Source organism: Lepus europaeus, chromosome 10 (genome assembly GCF_033115175.1).
Source record: "Lepus europaeus isolate LE1 chromosome 10, mLepTim1.pri, whole genome shotgun sequence".
NCBI classification, from domain to species: Eukaryota; Metazoa; Chordata; class Mammalia; order Lagomorpha; family Leporidae; genus Lepus; species Lepus europaeus.
In genome coordinates this window covers 8,577,300-8,595,575 of record NC_084836.1, presented here as the reverse complement: position 1 = coordinate 8,595,575, position 18,276 = coordinate 8,577,300, and the positions used below count along the sequence as shown (strand labels likewise).

The 18,276-nt window shown below is 55.9% G+C and overlaps 1 protein-coding gene and 1 pseudogene across 1 annotated transcript in view; one reads left to right on the top strand and one right to left on the bottom strand.

Annotated features, from left to right (window-relative positions):
• The window catches only part of FAM227A (family with sequence similarity 227 member A), a 54,336-nt gene that overhangs the window by 16,074 nt on the left and 19,986 nt on the right, over positions 1 to 18,276 (bottom strand). Inside the window, exons 9-15 of the mRNA XM_062201879.1 lie at positions 17,859 to 17,963; positions 15,900 to 16,023; positions 15,358 to 15,465; positions 14,835 to 14,914; positions 7,516 to 7,630; positions 7,347 to 7,425; positions 3,808 to 3,874 (exon numbers count right to left, since the gene is read on the bottom strand). Of these exons, the coding sequence (XP_062057863.1) occupies positions 3,808 to 3,874; positions 7,347 to 7,425; positions 7,516 to 7,630; positions 14,835 to 14,914; positions 15,358 to 15,465; positions 15,900 to 16,023; positions 17,859 to 17,963 (678 nt within the window). The remainder of the gene's footprint in view (positions 1 to 3,807; positions 3,875 to 7,346; positions 7,426 to 7,515; positions 7,631 to 14,834; positions 14,915 to 15,357; positions 15,466 to 15,899; positions 16,024 to 17,858; positions 17,964 to 18,276) is intronic.
• LOC133768358 (small ribosomal subunit protein eS27-like) lies at positions 11,373 to 11,605 on the top strand (annotated as a pseudogene).

Genomic DNA, 18,276 nt, shown 5'->3' with positions numbered 1-18,276 from the left:
CGGCGCCACAGACACTCACTACCCAGGACCTGGCGGACCTAACTGTGCACCACGAAGGCGCTGATATCTTTACCCAAAGGCACAGATGTCACTGTCACCATGACCAGGAAGCATCATAACCCAAAAAGGAAGCTTTGGGCATAACAGCCAACCTTTAAAAACCAAGGTGCAGCGCTGGCCGCAGCGGCCATTGAGGGTGAACCAACGGAAGGAAGACCTTTCTCTCTGTCTCTCTCATTGTCCACTCTGCCTGTCAAAAATAAAAAATTAAAAAAAAAAAAACCTTCAAAAAACCGAGGTGCAAAATCAGGTAGATCATTTTACACATGAAGGTCCTTCAAAAAGTTCATGGAAAATGTAATTAAGGGGCTGGCGGGGTGGCCCAGCAGGGGAAGCCACTGCTTGAAACACCAGCACCCATGCATCTGGAGCGCAGTGAAAGACGGCCCAGGAATTTGGGCTTCTGCCATCCTGTGGAGACCTGGATGGAGCTGTGGGCGCCTGGCTTCAGTCTGTCCAGCCCTGGCTGTTGCGGGCATTTGGGGTGAATCAGCAGATGTAAAATCTCCCTCTCTCCCTCTCCCTTTCACATAAGTAAGTAAGTGTTTTGTTTTGTTTTTATTTGACAGGTAGCGTTACAGACAGGGAGAGGGAGAGGGAGAGACAGAGAGAAAGGTCTTCCTTCTGTTGTTTCACCCCCCAAATGGTCACTATGGCCGGTGCTGCGCCGATCCGAAACCAGGAGCCAGGTGCTTCCTCCTGGTCTCCCATGGGGTGCAGGGCCCAAGGACCTGGGCCATCCTCCACTGCCCTCCCGGGCCACAGCAGAGAGCTGGACTGGAAGAGGAGCAACTGGGACTAGAACCCAGCACCTGTACAGGATGCCGACGCCGCAGGCTGAGGATTAACCAAGTGAGCCATGGTGCTGGCACCAGTAAATAAATGTTTTTTAAAAATCTTTTAAAAAGTACTTTTTGGAGAAAAATGTTTATTTTGGTGCAAAAACTTTTGAAATCCACGTATAGTTTTTTCATGTGTTTTCCAGGAATTAAAAAAATACTGCTATTTTGAATATAAACAATTCTATGAAATGTCACTTCTTACAAAGATGAATGAGGGAAGAAGGACATTTATAAAATTGTTAAAGGGGCTGGCACTGTGGCACCGGGGGTTACGCCGCTGCTTACAACGCTGGCATCCCACGTTGTGCCAGTTAAGGGACCTGGCTGCTTTACTTCCTGCTAACGCCCCTGGGAAGGCAGCAGAAAATGGCTTGGATCCTGCTACCCATGTGGGAGACCCGGATGGAGGTGGGATTCCTGGCTCCTGGCTTTCTCCTAGCACAGCCCTGGCTGTTGTGGCCATTTGGGGGGTGAACCAGTGGATGGAGGATCTCTCTCTGTCTCAGTGTCTGTCTCTCCTCCTCCCTCTGTCACGCCGCCTTTCAAATATATACTTTTTTCTTTTTTTAACATGCTAACAATATATTCAGAGCTGGCACTGTGGCTCACTAGGCTAATCTTCTGTCTGTGGCGCCGGCACACTGGGTTCTAGTCCCGGTTGGGGCACCAGATTCTGTCCCGGTTGCTTCTCTTCCAGTCCAGCTCTCTGCTGTGGCCCAGGAGTGCAGTGGAGGATGGCCCAAGTGCTTGGTTCCCTGCACCCACACAGGAGACCCAGAAGACGTTCCTGGCTCCTGGCTTCAGATCGACGCAGCTCTGGCCATTGCAGCCAACTGGGGAGTGAACCAGTGGATGGAAGACCTCTCTCTCTCTCTGCTTCTCCTCTTCTCTCTGTGTGTGACTCTGACTTTCAAATAAATAAATCTTTTTTAAAAAAAGTCAAAAGATTAAGTAGCGGGACTGGCTCTGTGGCACAGTGGGTAAAGCCGCCACCTGCAGTGCCGGCATCGCACATGGGAGCTGGTTCTAGTCCTGGCTGTTCCACTTCCAATCCAGCTCCCTGCTGTGACCTGGGACAGCAATGAAAGGTGGCCCCAGAGCTTGGGCCCCTGCACCCACATGGAAGACACGGAAGAGGCTCCTGGCTCCTGGCTTCGGATCGGCCCAACTCCAGCTGCTGCGGCCATTTGGGGAGAGAACCAGCGGATAAAAGATTCTCTCTTTCTCTCTCTCTCTGCCTCTCAGTAACTATCTTTCTAATAAATAAATAAATCTTTATTTAAAAAAAGATTAGGTAGGAAGCATTTTTGCCAAAATATGACCAAAAAAAAATTGAGCTTCTATAAATGAATGACAAGATCAAAGACTACTAACTCTAGACGTGGAAATATTTCCACTGCTGAGAACTGGGGAGGAACAGAAAGGCACGGAGCAGCGCTCATCGGGGCCGGAAGGCGCGGGGCTTGTGAACGAGCTGAGAGTTTTAGTGGCCCGGAGCAATAAAGCACTCACGACGCCGTCCACCCAGCCCCGGGGCCCAAGCCCGCTCCCCTGCAGGGTGCGGCTCCCAGCTGCTCTCCCCGGCATGAACCCCGTCATTCATCTCTCTTCTCTGTGTTATGTGTGTTTCTCGTTTCCTAAGACCAAGAGAATGAAACGACTTGCTCAGGCGACACAGCCGGAGAGCGGCAGCGCGGAGCTGTGAAGGCGTGTCCGTCTGTCCGTCTCTTCCCCCAAGCCCGGCTACTTCTCCGAAGTTTCGGTGCCAAGTGCTGCGGACAACCAGGCCACGGTTCCAAATATGCAGACAGGTCAAAGGTCCAGGAAATCTACAGCCTCACTCTTAGTGCCCGTGCTCGGCCTGGCTCCCTGGCCAGCGGGGGCTTTGGGGAGGTCTACAAACCTCTCACCCTGCTCACAACCCTCAGGGCCTTTCCCCACCGCTCAGGACTGAAGATGCCACCGGTACAAACCACCACGGCCGCGTGGCGGGAGGTGGGGGGAGCAGACAGGTTACCCAGGGCCGGCCGTGGCTGGGCAGTGGGGTTCGAGGCTCAGGCTCAGAAAGGCACAGATGCGTGTGCCGGTCTCTGCTCCATCACGTACTGGCTTTGTGACCGGGGGCCCTCAGCACCGCTTTCCTGGAGGAGAAATGGAGGACAGCGAGAGCCACTGTCTCAGAGCACGGCGACAGTGAAACAAAGCAGAACTGTGCTCCGGGCTCCGGCACCTGGTGCGGAGCAAGGCCACCATCGTGTCCTCAGGGGAACCTGGTGGCACCGCCTCCCCCCAGAATCATCGCCCCACTTAACAGAGTAGGAAAGTGAGGCCCAGTGTGCTCTTCGTCACACGCAGGCTCCTGAGTTCCAGGCAGGCGACTTGAATCCTGGGGAAATCCAGACAGAGGGCTTTGTCCACGTGCCTGCCTCCTGCAGGAGTTACCACAGGCAGCCTCCTGTGCCACCCGAGTGAGGAACAGCCCGTTCTCACCCTGACGCCTGTGCACAGCGCGAGCCTCCCGCCTCGTCTCCGACCCCTCCTGAGTCCCCTCCACTTCCACATCTCCAAGTGAGTGCCTGTTTATTCTTGACATTTATTTCTAAAGATTTATTTTATCTATTTGAAAGGTAGAGTCAGCGAGAGAGCGAGCTTCCATCCACTGGTTCACTCCCCAAACAGCTACAACAGCTGGGGCTGGGCCAGGCCAAAGCCGGGAACCAAGAGCCCCTTCCAGGTCTCCCATGTGGGTGGCAGGGACCCAAGCATTTGGGCCGTCCTCTGCTGCCTTCCCAGGTGCACCAGCAGGACTGTGGAGCAGCCAGGACCTGAACCGGCGCCCGTACGGGATGCCGGCGCTGCAGGCTGCAGCTTCAACCCCTAGGCCACAGCGCCGGCCGTTGCTCACCTGTTTAGAAAGCGCGTTCTCGTATTCTCGTGCTTCTGTTACCCTCTTGACTTGCGGTGAGGCTTTCCTTGATTGCAAGATGTGAGGATGACGCTCTGTCAATGTGATATTAGCAGTAATAATAATAATATAATGATAACAATACTTCCCACCTGCGTGAGCAGATCCCCACTTCCTGTCTGTGGAAAGGCCCGGATGCACTGAGACCCTGGCGGCACGCTGGAGGAGGCAGCTCTGGTGAATCCACACAATTTCTCCTGCATTTTAGCCACATACCACTTGCAGGCCATGGCTCTCTTCAGACTCATCCGTCCGCCCAGCCCTTGTCCGTCATCCACCCAGCAAACACCTGCTGGGCATCTCTGTGCGTCAGCCCGGGGTGGGTGCAGAAACAGGCTCTCTTCAAGGGACCCACAGTGTAGTGAGGCAGAAACGGCAGGGGTGCGACATGTATGCTATGGTGTGGATATCTGTGTGTGTGTTCCCCGAAAGTCCACGTAGAGGCCTAGTCCCCAGGGTGGCAGGACTGTTAGATGGCGGCACCTAGAGGGAGGGCACTACGGGGCGGGGGATGCCCCTGGAGGAAGTTCTCACTTGACCTGTGGAGTTCTGGGAAGAGGGTTGGCACAAAGCCCGAGTCTGGGCCCCTTGCACTCTCTCTGCTTCCTGGCTCGCCCTCCACTCTTCCTCCACACACTCTGCCATCCACCATTGCCGTCCGTTGGCACTCATGGACACCAACCCAGAGGGGCCACCCGATCTTGACCTTGAAGCTCTGGGACTGTGAGCTAAGAAACCTTTCTCTTTACAAAATGAATTCTCGCCTATGTTCTGTTGTAGTAACTGAAAGCCAACTTCTATAATTTAACAACACCAAGTCAGACGCCAGGACGGAATTCCCTACAGCAGGGAGTAAGCAAGGGGGTGCTCAAGTCTTTGAAAATGCTACTCGGGGGTGGGTGTTTGGCCTGCCAGTTAAGATGCTGGTTAAGGGGGCGGGGTTAAGCCACTGCTTGAAATGCCAGCATCCCATACTGGGGTGCCGGCTGGAGCCCCCGGTACTCTGTTTCCAATCCAGCTCCCTGCTCATGCACCCAGGAAGGCAGCAGACCACAGCCCAAGTGCTTGGGCCCCTGCGCCCATGTGGGAAACCCAGATGGAGCTCTGGGCTCCTGGAATGTCCTGGCTACTGCAGTCACTGGGGAGTGAACCAGCAGATAAGAGATCGTTCTCTCTCTCTACCCCTTTTGAGTATATGAAAATAAATAAATAAAATAAATAAATAAATAAATAAATAAATAAAATAAACCTCAAATAAAGAAGCCCAGAAGGCTTTAAAACAGCAGTGTTAAGTCACCAAATAGAAGAGAATTCTATTCAGAGGGCAAAAAATCCTTTAGTAACAAAGGTGAAATACAGGCTCTCAGATGAAAGACAACGAAGGGAATCTGTTGCCAGCAGGCCAATCTTGGATGAAATACTACAGGAAGTCTTGTCTTCAGGTGGGAGGAAGACGACACCACACAGAAGCTTGGAACATTAGGAACGAAGGAAAGGCAGCCAGCGCCATGGCTTAACAGGCTAATCCTCCGCCTTGTGGCGCTGGCACACAGGGTTCTAGTCCCGGTTGGGGCGCTGGATTCTATCCCGGTTGCCCCTCTTCCAGGCCAGCTCTCTGCTATGGCCTGGGAAGGCAGTGGAGGATGGCCCAAGTGCTTGGGCCCTGCACCCGCATGGGAGACCGGGAGAAGCGCCTGGCTCCTGGCTTTGGATCAGCGCGATGCGCTGGCCGCAGTACGCCAGCTGCAGCGGCCATTGGAGGGTGAACCAACAGCAAAAAGGAAGACCTTTCTCTCTCTCTCTCTCTCTCCACTCTGCCTGTCAAAAAAAAAAAAAAAAATGAAAAAAGGAACGAAGGAAAGGTGAAGAGACTCCAAGTACCCACTGTACGCGGTAAACGGACTCCTTTCCTCCAAGTTCTTTATTTTGATTCTTTCTTTCTATGAGTAGGGAGAGGTAGGAGAGGGAGAGGAGAGGGAGAGGGAGAGGGAGAGGGAGAGGGAACCCTCTATCTGCTAGTTCACTCCCCGACTGGCACAGCAGCCAGGGCTGGCCCAGGCCGAAGCCAGGAGCTGTGGGCGGAGGGCCCGGGACTTGCTCTCCCAGGTCCATCAGCAGGAAGCTGGATCAGAAGTGGAGTAGCCAGGACTCGACCTGGTGCTCCGATACGGGATGCCAGTGTCACCTGCGGCCCCTCCAAGTTCTTCAAAGCACATGTGATGGTCACTCTGGGCTGTGGTCTGGGAGCTCCTCCCACATCAGACACCCTAAGTACACACACACAGCCCGGCCACCCAGACACTTGCTCGTGAACGCTCACAGCGGCACGGTCCCGACAGCCCCCAAAGGGCAGCGCGACAGACACGCATCAGGAGCTAACGCGTCGCGGAGGGACAACAGCGCTGAATGCTCGCTGGGCAAAGCTCTCCCTTTCAGCCAGTGAACACATCATCCAGTTTCCCTTGGTACTTCCTCCTCGGCCCATGGGGTCTTTGTGAACTGAGTGTGTGTCTGGGGGCTTGAAGAATCCCCCCAATACTCTCCTCCATTTGAACCTGGCTGCACACTTTGGTGAGGAGCCCAGGCCTTTCCTCTTTTCCAATGGCTTTCTTGGGACACGATTCACACTCACTTCCCGGAGCCGCCATGTCTCCCTCGAGAACACGGATAGCTCACGTTTCCGGGAGAATGATGGCGAGTGCGAAACCACCTGGGATGATCCCGCGGCACGGGTTCCACTGACAGCCGGGAACCACAGGGCCGGACCAAGGGGGCTGACGCCCCTCCTGAGAGAGAGGCCCTCCCCTGAACAGCTCCTCGGGCAAACTCCCACACAGCAAGTCAGTGTCTCCTCTGTGCGAGTCAACCCGGAGCCGGCACCGCACAACCTGGCCCCTCCCCGTGCCCAGAACCTGCTGGAATCATCCGAACACCACCACCCCAAGCTTCGCCTGTGAGGGCTGTGGCCTCCGCTCCCATCGCGCCCTGCTGCTTCCCGCCGTGGCCCTGGCCGGCCTGCCACGCGTCCCAATCAAGCCACCGTTGGCTCAGTGCCCTGGGCCCCTCTGTGCTTCCCCTCGAAGGCTCCGGTGCAGATCCGTTTCTGTCTCAGCCAAGTGCTGGCTTCCGGTGGGGGAGAGGGGCGGAGCAGTCCTCGCGTCTTCCACTTAACTTTCCCCACTTGCCGGCCGCCTCTCTCCTCCACGGAAATCAGCGTGGTCCTGAACGTGGCCTCACAAAAATGGAGCTTGCGACATTGCAAACACAGGCCCAGGTGTCAAGTGGGGGGGACAAATTAGGTGCAAACAGACGTCCCCTCTCGGGCGTGCTAGTACCTGTCCCGGTGTCAGGTGGCCCCGAGCCGCCTCCGGACTTCCGCACGGCTGACGACGCTTTCTCGGGGGTTGGCTTTGCGTTAGAAAATCGTGGGGGAGAAAACAGAAGAATAAAGTCAGTAAAACGGGCAGCGAGAGGGATACATGCCACTGTCCGAGACGTCCCTCGTCGTTCTTGGCAGAGGGACACGCAGCGGGAAACCTCGCAGGCGCTCCCGGGGCCCTGCAGGGACAGGCAGCAGCTTCGGAGACCACAGACAGGGGTGGGACGGGGGCAGACTCGGTGTGTGTGGGGGTCCCAGCCGTCGCTCACGACTGGCGATCTGGGGCGAGTCACTGAAGCCGTCTCCTGCCTCCAGCTGCTCGTAGGACTCGGTCAGCCCGCGCACAGAGCACGGGGGGCCTGTGTAGGTGCTCCCTTGCCGTCCCTGTTGACGTGACGCTCGCCACACCTCCTTCGGTAAACACCTCACGGGGCAAGCTCCCAACGTGACTGCCCCCGGACAAACCCTGAAACCTGGTCCTCGGCGGGAGTAGCCCTCAGCTGAGCGAGGGACAGGACAGGAACAGGTGAAGTCCACCAAGGGGCGAGAAGTGTCCCCTACGTGGTAGCTTGGGGGGAAGGGTCTTCGGAAAGTTTGTCATCTGATCTGAAGAATTACGTGTAGATTTCCAAAATGTTTGCATCAAAATAAACATCTTTTCATTGCCTTTTTATTTTTTTTGACAGGCAGAGTGGACATGAGAGAGAGAGAGACAGAGAGAAAGGTCTTCCTTTTCCGTTGGTTCACCCCCCAAATGGCTGCTACTGCTGTAGCACCACGCTGATCCGAAGCCAGGAGCCAGGTGCTTCTCCTGGTCTCCCATGGGGTGCAGGGCCCAAGCACTTGGGCCATCCTCCACTGCACTCCCGGGCCACAGCAGAGAGCTGGCCTGGAAGAGGGGCAACCGGGACTAGAACCCGGCGCCCTGACCAGGACTAGAAGCCGGAGTGCTGGTACCACAGGCAGAGGATTAGCCTAGTGAGCCGCGGCGCTGCACCAGTGCACTGGCTGGAGCAGCTGGGATGTGTCTGCGAGGCGAGGAACGGAGAGGCGGCTACAGGCAGGTCTGTGGTGAAAGGGGAAGGACAGTGGGGGTGTTGGAGCAAAGGAAGTCGCCTCTTCCTGTATTATTATTTCAGAAATGCGCTGGAGGTGCACAGTGGGTTAACCTGCCACCTTCAACGCCTGCGTCCCAGAGCCCCGAGAATGAGCACTGCTGGTTCCAGTCCCCACTGCTCCACTTTGAATCCAGCTCCCTGCTGACGCACCTGGGAAAGCAGTGGAGGATGACCCATGTGGGAGACCCGGATAAAGCTCCTGGCTCCTGGTTTTAACCTGGCCCAGCCCTGGCCAGTGCAGCCAGTAGGGCAGTGAATGAGCAGATGGAAGATCTCTCTTTCTGTAACTCTGCCTTTCAAATAAATAAGTCTTTTTAAAAATGTGTTTGGGACCGAGAGACGAGATAGGTGAAGGGGGCGAGCGAGCAAGAGCGCCATTTGCTGGTCCCCCCCCCCCTCCCCGGACTGCAGTGGCGGGGACTGGGTTGAGCTGAAGCTAGGAACCAAGAACGGAGTCCAGTTCTCCCACGGACGTGGCAGGACCCCACCCGCTCGGGATGTCACCACCGCCTGCGTTAGCAGGAAGCTGGAATCAGGAGCAGGGCACACACTGAACTCTGGTACTCAGATGCAAGACGCGGACCAGTGTCTGAACCGGCAGGCCAGACACCCGCCCCAGGTTTTCTTTTTAAAGATCAGGGCCGAGGCCGGTGCCGCGGCTCACTAGGCTAATGCTCCCCCTGCGGCTCCGGCACTCCAGGTTCTATCTTTTTTTTTTTTTTTTTTTTTTTTTTTTTGACAGGCAGAGTGGACAGTGAGAGAGAGAGACAGAGAGAAAGGTCTTCCTTTGCCTTTGGTTCACCCTCCAATGGCCGCCGTATCTCACTGATTCGAAGGCAGGAGCCAGGTGCTTCTCCTGGTCTCCCATGCGGGTGCAGGGCCCAAGCACTTGGGCCATTCTCCACTGCCCTCCTGGGCCACAGCAAAGAGCTGGACTGGAAGAGGAGTGACCGGGACAGAATCTGGCGCCCCGACCGGGACTAGAACCCGGAGTGCCGGGCCGGCGCCATGGCTCAATAGGCTAATCCTCCGCCTGCGGCGCCAGCACACCGGGTTCTAGTCCCGGTCGGGGCACTGGATTCTATCCCGGTTGCCCCTCTTCCAGTCCAGCTCTCTGCTGTGGCTAGGAAGGCAGTGGAGGATGGCCCAAGTGCTTGGGCCCTGCACCCGCATGGGAGACCAGGAGAAGCATCTGGCTCCTGGCTTTGGATCAGCGCAGTGCACCGGCCACAGCGCACCACTGGAGCGGCCATTGTGGGGTGAACCAACAGAAAAGGAAGACCTTTCTCTCTGTCTCTCTCACTGTCCACTCTGCCTGTCAAAAAAAAAAAAAAAAAAAAAAGGTCAGGGCCGCAAGAGCACCCTGCTCAATGACGGGCACGGCCTGAGCCACAGGGAGGCCGGTTAGAGTCCTGGCTGCGCCACTTCCGATCCATCTCCCTGCTAACGCACCTGGGCCCCTGCCACTCATGTGGGAGACCTGGATGGAGCTCCTGGCTCTGGTCTGGCCCAGTCCCAGCTGTTGAGTTCATCTGGGGAGTGAACCAGCAGATGGAAGATCTTTCTCCCTCTCTGTCTCTAATTTTGCCTTTCAAATAAATAAAATAGAATATTTTTAAAAATAATAATAAAGGAACTGACGGTTCTAAGAATACCAATTTCCAGATCCTCAAATCTCCTTCTGCACTGTTTTCTAAAGGTGAGTGTCCTGAGGGTGAGCAGGTGTTCATGACAGCCCTTACTCCATTCCACTTCACCTGCCCAGGCCTCCCTGGGTGACTGCTCCAGGGTGGACACACCCCCACACTTTACCAAACAGTGGGAAGGTTGCTCTTACAAGGAAATAAGCAGATATGCTACTGGTTAAGAAATGCATTAGAGGGGCCGGCGCTGTGGCATAGTAGGTTAAGCCTCCACCTGCAGTGCCGCCATCCCATATGGGCGCCAGTTTGAGTCCCGGCTGCTCCACTTCCAATCCAGCTCCCTGCTAATGTGCCTGGAAGAGCAGTGGAAGATGGCCCAGGTACTTGGACCCCTGCACCCATGCAGGAGACCCAGAGGAAGCTCCTGGCTCCTGGCTTTACATCGGCCCAGAACCAATGGATGGAAGATCTCTTTCTGTCTTTCCCTCTCTGTAACTATGCCTCTCAAATGAATAAATAAATCTTAGAAAGAAAGAAAGAGAGAAAGAGAGAGAGAGAGAGGGAGGGAGGGAGGGAGGGAGGGAGGGAGGGAGGAAGGAAGGGAGGGAGGGAGGGAGGAAGGAGCACATTAGAGGGGCCAGTGCTGTGGCACAGCCTGTTAAGCCATGTCTTGCACGCTGGCATCCCATATGGGTGCTGATTCAAGTCCTGGCTGCTCCACTTTTTTTTTTTTTTTTTTTTGACAGGCAGAGTTAGAGAGAGAGAGACAGAAAGGTCTTCCTTTCGTTGGTTCATCCCCCAAATGGTCACTACGGCCGGCGTGCTGCGCTGATCTGAAGCCAGGAGCCAGGTGCTTCTTCCTGGTCTCCCATGCGGGTGCAGGGCCCAAGCACTTGGGCCATCCTCCACTGCCTTCCTAGGCCACAGCAGAGAGCTGGACTGGAAGAGGAGCAACCAGGACATAATCAGGAGCCCCAACCAGGACTAGAACCTGGAGTGCTGGCGTTGAAGGCAGAGGATTAGCCAAGTGAGCCACGGCACTGGTCCCGGCTGCTCCACTTCTGATCCAGCTCTCTGCTTTAGCCTGGGAAAGCAGCAGAAGATGGCCAAGTGCTTGGGCCCCTGTACCCATGTTGGAGACCCGGAAGAAGCTCTGGGCCCCCAGCTTTGGCCTGGTAGCCCTGGCCGTTTTGGTCATTTGGGGAGTGAACCAGCGGATGGAAGATTGAGCTCTCTCTCTTTCCCTCCCCTTTTCTCTCTGTATCTCTTTCAAAAAATAAATACATCTTTAAAAAGCAATGCATTAGAGGTCACTAGGGGAGTAGCCAGAACCAGTGAGAGGCACTGGGCTCGCGGACCGCCGACATGTCCTTGGCTAGAGATTTACTCCATCCTTCTTTGGAGGAGGAAAAAAGAAACATAAAAAGAAATGGCTGGTTCAAAGTCCGAATTCTTATTTTATGGACGTAAAATGCCCAGGTTGCCACAAGATCACCACGGTTTTCAGCCGTGCCCAAACAGTGGTTCTTTGTGTAGGCTGTTCTACAGTTTTGTGCCAGCCTACAGGAGGCTGTTCCTTTAGAAGAAAGCAACACTAGTGACCCACAACTTCCTGGATTTGTGTTCTCACGGAAAGCCTTATCATAAGTTCAGTGATTCTAGTGAATCTACTAAGATCATGTAATTTTGTTTGATTTTATAAGGTATACAAGTTATCCCCTATTTTGATGTCAGTTTTTCAATAAAGTTTGATTATGGGAAAAAAAAAAGCGATGCATTAGAAGTGGGGGCATTTGGGCATCAGAAGTGGGGATGCTGTCCCAGAGTCTGTAGATTGGCAGACGGCCAGGATCAGAGTAGGCACTGAACAGTGAGAGAGCTCTGAGGACAGGGGCATGAGCCTGTAGGACAAGGAACCTCATCCAGACCAGGGGCTGAGCGAGGAGGGCCATGACAGGCCACCGCAAAATATGCCACTGTGGCCATATGCATACGGGTTACTTCGAGCTGCAGGCAAGTGAAACAGTAGATGCAGGAAGAGCCCTCTGCCCTCCCCTTCTGTCTGAAAGCAGAGAACAAATTTCCCTTTGTGCGGGTGTCCTCCTCCCTGTGCCAGAAAGAGGGGACCTCCCACCACTGCACACGGCACCAACTTGAGTTTGCAGGAACAAACCCTCCTTAATACAATAACCCGTAAGTTCCATTAGCTGCCCCCATATGCAAATGTACTTAAGTTTGTGGAGAAAATGAAAATAAGAGATAGGTTTATTTTGGTGCAAAAACTTTCAAAATCCATACATGGTTTTTTCACAAAAATGCATTTTCTGTGAACTTTTTGAAGACTCCTCATATTTATCTGCCCCAACTTACCATATCTTGTCATATCTCCGTAATTTATCAGTCTTTGTTAAGATGGTACATAAGCTATCACACCTAATGATTCTTTGGGGTTTTCACTTCTTTTCTATGGGGTCCCCTGGGTCACATAAAAATATTAACAGCAAGATAAAACTTGAATGTCTTTTTTACCTATTAATTTGCCTTTTGGTGCCAGCTCTGTGGCACTGGCATCTCATATGGGCGCCGGTTTGAGTCCTGGCTGCTTCACTTCCAATTCAGCTCCCTGCTAAAGCACTTGGGAAAGCAGTGGAAGATGGGCCAAGTGCTTGGGCCCCTGCACTTGCGTGGGGGACCTGGAAGAAGCTCCTGGATCCTGGCCTCAGGCTGGCCCAGCCCTGACTGACACAGTCATTTGGGGAGTGAACCAGCATATGGAAGATCTCTTTCTCTGTGTCCCCCGCCCCCGTCATAACTCTGTCTCCTCCGGGTCTCCCATGTGGGTTCAGGGGCCCAAGGACTTGGGTCATCTTCTACTGCTTTCCCAGGCCACAGCAGAGAGCTGGATCGGAAGAGGAGCAGCTGGGACTCGAATCAGTGCCCATATGGGAGGCCAACGCCTCAGGCCAGAGCAGTAACCCACTGTGCCACAGCTCCAGCCACCCCCCCCCCCTTTTTAATCTGTCCTTTGCCTGTGTAATTTGCAGGGCCCCAGAGGCTGAGCAAAGAGGACAGAGCGAAGATTTTCTCCTCCCCTACAAGAGCCCAAACTGGGAAGCAAGGAGGAGTCTGTACCTCCCAGACGGGGGGTTGGCAGAGACTGTCTGTCAGAGCCCAACAGTCAATCCGTGGCTTTGCAGGTCATAAAGTGTCTGCAAACATCTGCTGTTTTTGCACAAAGGCAGCTGTGGGCCACAGTCAGTGGATGCCTGGGGCAGTGTGCCAATAAAGCTTTACTTACAAACAGGCAGTGAGGGGCCGGCGCTGTGGTGCAGCGGGTTAATGCCCTGGCCTGAAGCGCTGGCATCCCATAGGGGTGCCGGTTTGAGAGCAGGCTGCTCCACTTCTGATCCAGCTCTCTGCTGTGGCCTGGGAAAGCAATAAAAGATGGCCCAAGTCCTTGGACCCCTGCACCCACGTGGGAGACCTGGAAGAAGCTCCTGGCTCCGGGCTTCGGATCAGCACAGCTCTGGCTGAGCAGCCATCTGCAGAGTGAACCAGTGGACAGAAGACCTCTCTCTTTCTCTCTTTGTCTCCCTCCCTCTGCCTCTGCCTCTGCCTCTCTGTAACTCTGCCTTTCAAATAAATAAAACCTTTAAAAATAAAAAGAAATAAAAAGCGAAAATATAACCTGACATTGATCATTTCATAGAAACATTGACAGGGGTCAGTGCTGTGGCGCTGTGGGTTAAAGCCCCAGGCTGCAGTGCCGGCATCCCATATGGGTGCTGGCTCGAGTCCCAGCTGCTCCTCTTCTGATGCAGCTCTCTGCTGTGCCCTGGGAAAGCAGTAGAAGATGGCCCAACACCTTGGGCCCCTGCACCAGCATGGGAGACCCAGAAGAATCTCCTGGCTCCTGGCTTTGGATCAGCTCAGCTCCAGCTGTTGCAGCCAACTGGGGAATGAACCATTGGATGAAAGACACCCCCCCGCCTCTGCCTCTCCTCTCTCTGTGTAACTCTGACTTTCAAATAAATAAATAAATCTTTAAGAAAAAAAAAAAAAGCTGTTATTTGTGGCAATGAGCTTGCTACCAATGAAACCTGTCTGAACTTAGAGTTGAGAAATGCTGACGGCGGCAGCAGTGATGGGCGTGTACCTGGGCCAAGAGGCCGTCTGCAGGGAGGGAGTGTGCTGTTTGCAGGGACCAGGAGGGCTCCGGAGGGTGGAGGAGGGGCTGGCGCGGACAGGCCAGGCCCTGCAGGTCACCCTCCTGGGATGGCAGGAGGAAGCCCTCTGGGGCACAGGAGGCTGGGAGGATGGTGTTCAGGGAGGGGGGCGAGGTGGGGAGGGTTGGGGTGCCTGGCTCCTCATTGTGAGAAGACTGCAGGGGTCCCCAAGGGCCTGCGAGAGACCAGCGAGAGACCAGCGGGTTCCCCTGCAGCAGCGACGGGAGCTCAAGCTGTGGTGGTGGAGGTGGAAGGGCGGGAAGTGGGTGGTTCCGGCAGGACCGGGGAAGACCCTGGAAGGGAACAGCAACAGGGCACGGGGGTGGGGGAGGCGGGAGGCAGGTGTCAGGGATGACCGCCCCCTTCAGGTGTGCCTGGAGGACTACGGAGGCAGAAGACACCAAAGCCTGCGGCCCCGCAGCCTCCAGGGAAAGGCTGGGTCTCTGCCTCTGTCCTCCAGCGCTGCATTCGGGTGGGCGCCCTCCGTGTTCCACCCCACCTGGAGGCCTTCGGGGCATCCATGGGGGAGGTGGCAGGGTGGGGCGCGGGTGCAGGGCGTGTGGGGCTCCACGGGGGTCTGGATCGGCGCCTCCCCACTTACCTGAGGGTACTGGGGTTTTGCGCTCTGGGTTGGCTTCCGGGAAAACAGCCTCTTAGAAGTGAAGAAAGAATACGCTCTTCCTAAGGGACGGGAACGCTGATCTTTGGTTCCTTCTTGCCGTGGGGTCACTGCCATGGGGTGCCCAAGACTGGGGACCAGGAGATATGAGACGCCCTCCCCGTCGGCCAGTCACAACGCACCAGCCAGAGGACCCACGGAGAACCAGCCTCGGGCAAGCCAGAGCCCCTCCGCAGACTCCACCTGCTGGGCGACCTTGGGCACGCTACCCAGCCCGGCTGGCCGTGTTGAGGCACAAGGCTGCTACGTGCCTGGCAGAGCTGATGAGTAAGGAAAGCAGAGAGCACACGCAGAACCCTGGGCACCCAACCCACATGGGAAAAAACATCATTTCAGAGAAAAGACAAGCAACTCAGGCCCCCGCCGAATGGGAAGAATAAACAAACGTGGGATGAACGCTCAACTAGAAGCGGCGGGGGGGGGGGGGTGGGGGGGGGCGCCTCACCCCTCATCAGCCTTCTTCTCTGCAGCATTAGCTCCTCTCTGCGGAACCTCTCTGGGTCCAGCTCGGAGTAGTTCCAGCCGGCGTAGCCCTGTGGGCAAGGATAGGTGCCTGGGAGGAAACCGAGAGTGGTCATGGACGCTTCGCCACAGGGAGGGCGCAGAGGCAGACAGAGGCCTGGACGCCATGGTGCAAGCCAGGCTGGCCTCTGGGGACTGGCCCCACCCCACACTGGCCTTGTGCCCATGGACGAGGCGCCTCCTCTCCAGGAGGCTTCGGTTTCTTTATCCGGAACCCCCCCCCCCCCGCGCTGCCTAGTGATGGCGGGTGTGAGGCTCAGAGCCCACGGCTGTGAAGCTGGGACGTCTGTACGGCGGGAAGGCAGTGTGGCGTCTGCCCATCGCACCTGCGCGTGCTGGGCCAGGGGCTCCCTGAGGGCAGGGGCTGGGGCTGGCACACAGCCAACAGGGGCTCAGCAGGCGCTGGCTCCCAGGGCCCGTGTCTCCCACGACTGCTGTTCCCAGCAGGGAGACGCCTGCGCCCACCTGCGATCCACAGGCTCATCGTGTTGCAGACGTAGGACTTGAACTCGTGCGTGTTGAACCAGGACTGCGGGAAGCAGCAGCAAAAGCTGGTGTACAGGGCTCTGCTCAGAAGTGACGGCAACCTCTGCGGGCGGGGGCGGGGCGGCGCTCAGCGGTGGCCTGGACACGCCCACACCCTGGACACGCCCACACCTGGACACGCCCACACCCTGGACACTTCCACACCCTGGACACGTCCACACCCTGGACACGCCCACACCCTGGACACGTCCACACCCTGGACACGCCCACACCCTGGACACGTCCACACCCTGGACACGCCCACACCCTGGACACGTCCACACCCTGGACACATCCACACCCTGGACACGCCCACACCCTGGACACGCCCACACCCTGGACACGTCCACACCCTGGACACATCCACACCCTGGACACGCCCACACCCTGGACACGTCCACACCTGGAAGACTGTCCCTTCTTTCAGAAAACCCCTCAGCCAGCCGTTCCCGGCGGGTGCCTCCAGGATCACGCTGGGCGTGGCCAGCGACCTCCTGCCCTCCCTGCCTCTCCTTGAGTGCTTCTTGCTCAGCTCCGTCTGCGGCGTGGCCAAAGCACAGCCACGGCGGTGACGACACATCTGGCCACTATGTCCAGCACGGCCTCCCAGAGATACCAGCAAGCACTATGCACTTTTAAAAACTTATTTGTAATATCTGAGAGTTTATTTATTTATTTATTTATTTTTTTGACAGGCAGAGTGGACAGTGAGAGAGAGAGACAGAGAGAAAGGTCTTCCTTTGCCGTTGGTTCACCCTCCAATGGCCGCCATGGCTGGCGTATCACGCTGATCTGAAGGCAGGAGCCAGGTGCTTCTCGTGGTCTCCCATGGGGTGCAGGGCCCAAGCACTTGGGCCATCCTCCACTGCCTTCCCGGGCCATAGCAGAGAGCTGGCCTGGAAGAGGGGCAACCGGGACAGAATCCGGCGCCCCAACTGGGACTAGAACCCGGTGTGCCGGTGCCATAAGGCGGAGGATTAGCCTAGTGAGCCGCGGCGCAGGCCCCGAGAGTTTTTAAAGCATTTCTGATTCACACCAAAAGGAGATGCTGAATAATAATATATAGTTAAATATATATTAAATATATTTAAATGTACCTATTTATTTGAGTCACAGAGAAAGAGACAGGAGACAGACAGATTCCCGGCTGCCGGCTCATTCCCCAAATACCTGCACCAGCAGAGGCTAGGCTGAGAGCGCGGCTAGGAGCTGGAGACGTCCAGGTCTCCCTGTGGGAGGCAGGAACCTAGTGCCCTGAGCTGACACTGCTGCTTCCCGGGGTCTGCGCTGGCAGGGACCTGGAGTCAGGAGTCAGAGCCGGAACTGGGCTCGGGCATCTCAGCTGCTGAGCTAAACGCCCACCCCTCATTTGCATTTGGCTGTTATGGCTATTTGAAGGGAAACCTGTAGATGGAGGAGGAGGAGGAGGAGTCGCTCGCTCTCTCTCTCGCTCTCGCTCTCTCTCACTCTCTCTCGCTCGCTCTCTCGTGCACACTTTCTCTCTGCTGTTCCCTCTCTCTGTAACTCTGCCTTCAAATACAAAAATAAGTACTTAAGGAAAAAAAAGTCTTCTACAACTGCATTTCCTGGAGGTGACCGTTGCTAAGAGTTTGCTAAACGGGGCTCTAGATAGCTTTCCCACTCACAGGCCCGGATACATACACATGTGTGCATCTATCCTTGGACGTGAGTGGTGGAGCTGCTGTATGAACTATCGCCGCATCTTTCCCGGCCCCTACACACACAGGGCTCTCCCACACCGCCTGTGACGCTGCGCTGCCAGCTGCCACGCGGTCCATCCTAACTCGACTCCTAAGGGAAAGAATGTGTGGGGCGTTCTGGAGTCAGAGTGAAGAGCAACCTCGTGCGATCCTTCTCCCAGCAGTGGTGGGCGCTCACTTTCAGCAGTGCCTCTTCATAGTGGGACCTGGGCTGCTGGACCAGGAGGAAGGCGTAGCAGCGCGCTGTGCGATCGAACAGCTTGTCCTGGATCTCCTTGTTGGGCTGCCAGGGACAGAGATGGGGCAGGGGTTACTAAGCCTCCAGGGACACTGAAACGGCCTCAGGGCTGGGGGTCCTTCAGGACTCCTATCCCCCCTCTCACCCTGCCCTTGACCACCCTCAGAGCCCCGCCCAGCTCCTCAAGTTCAGCTGTGAAATAGTGGAAGCACGGGGCAGACGGTGAGACCCGGGTGTGGAGGGCGTGGGATGACAGGTGAGGCTGCAGGGGGAGCCCACGGGCTCAGAGAGGCTCATAACGCATGTGAGAGAGGCTGGACTTTGTTCCACAGCAAAATAACGTAAGCAAGGGGAGGAA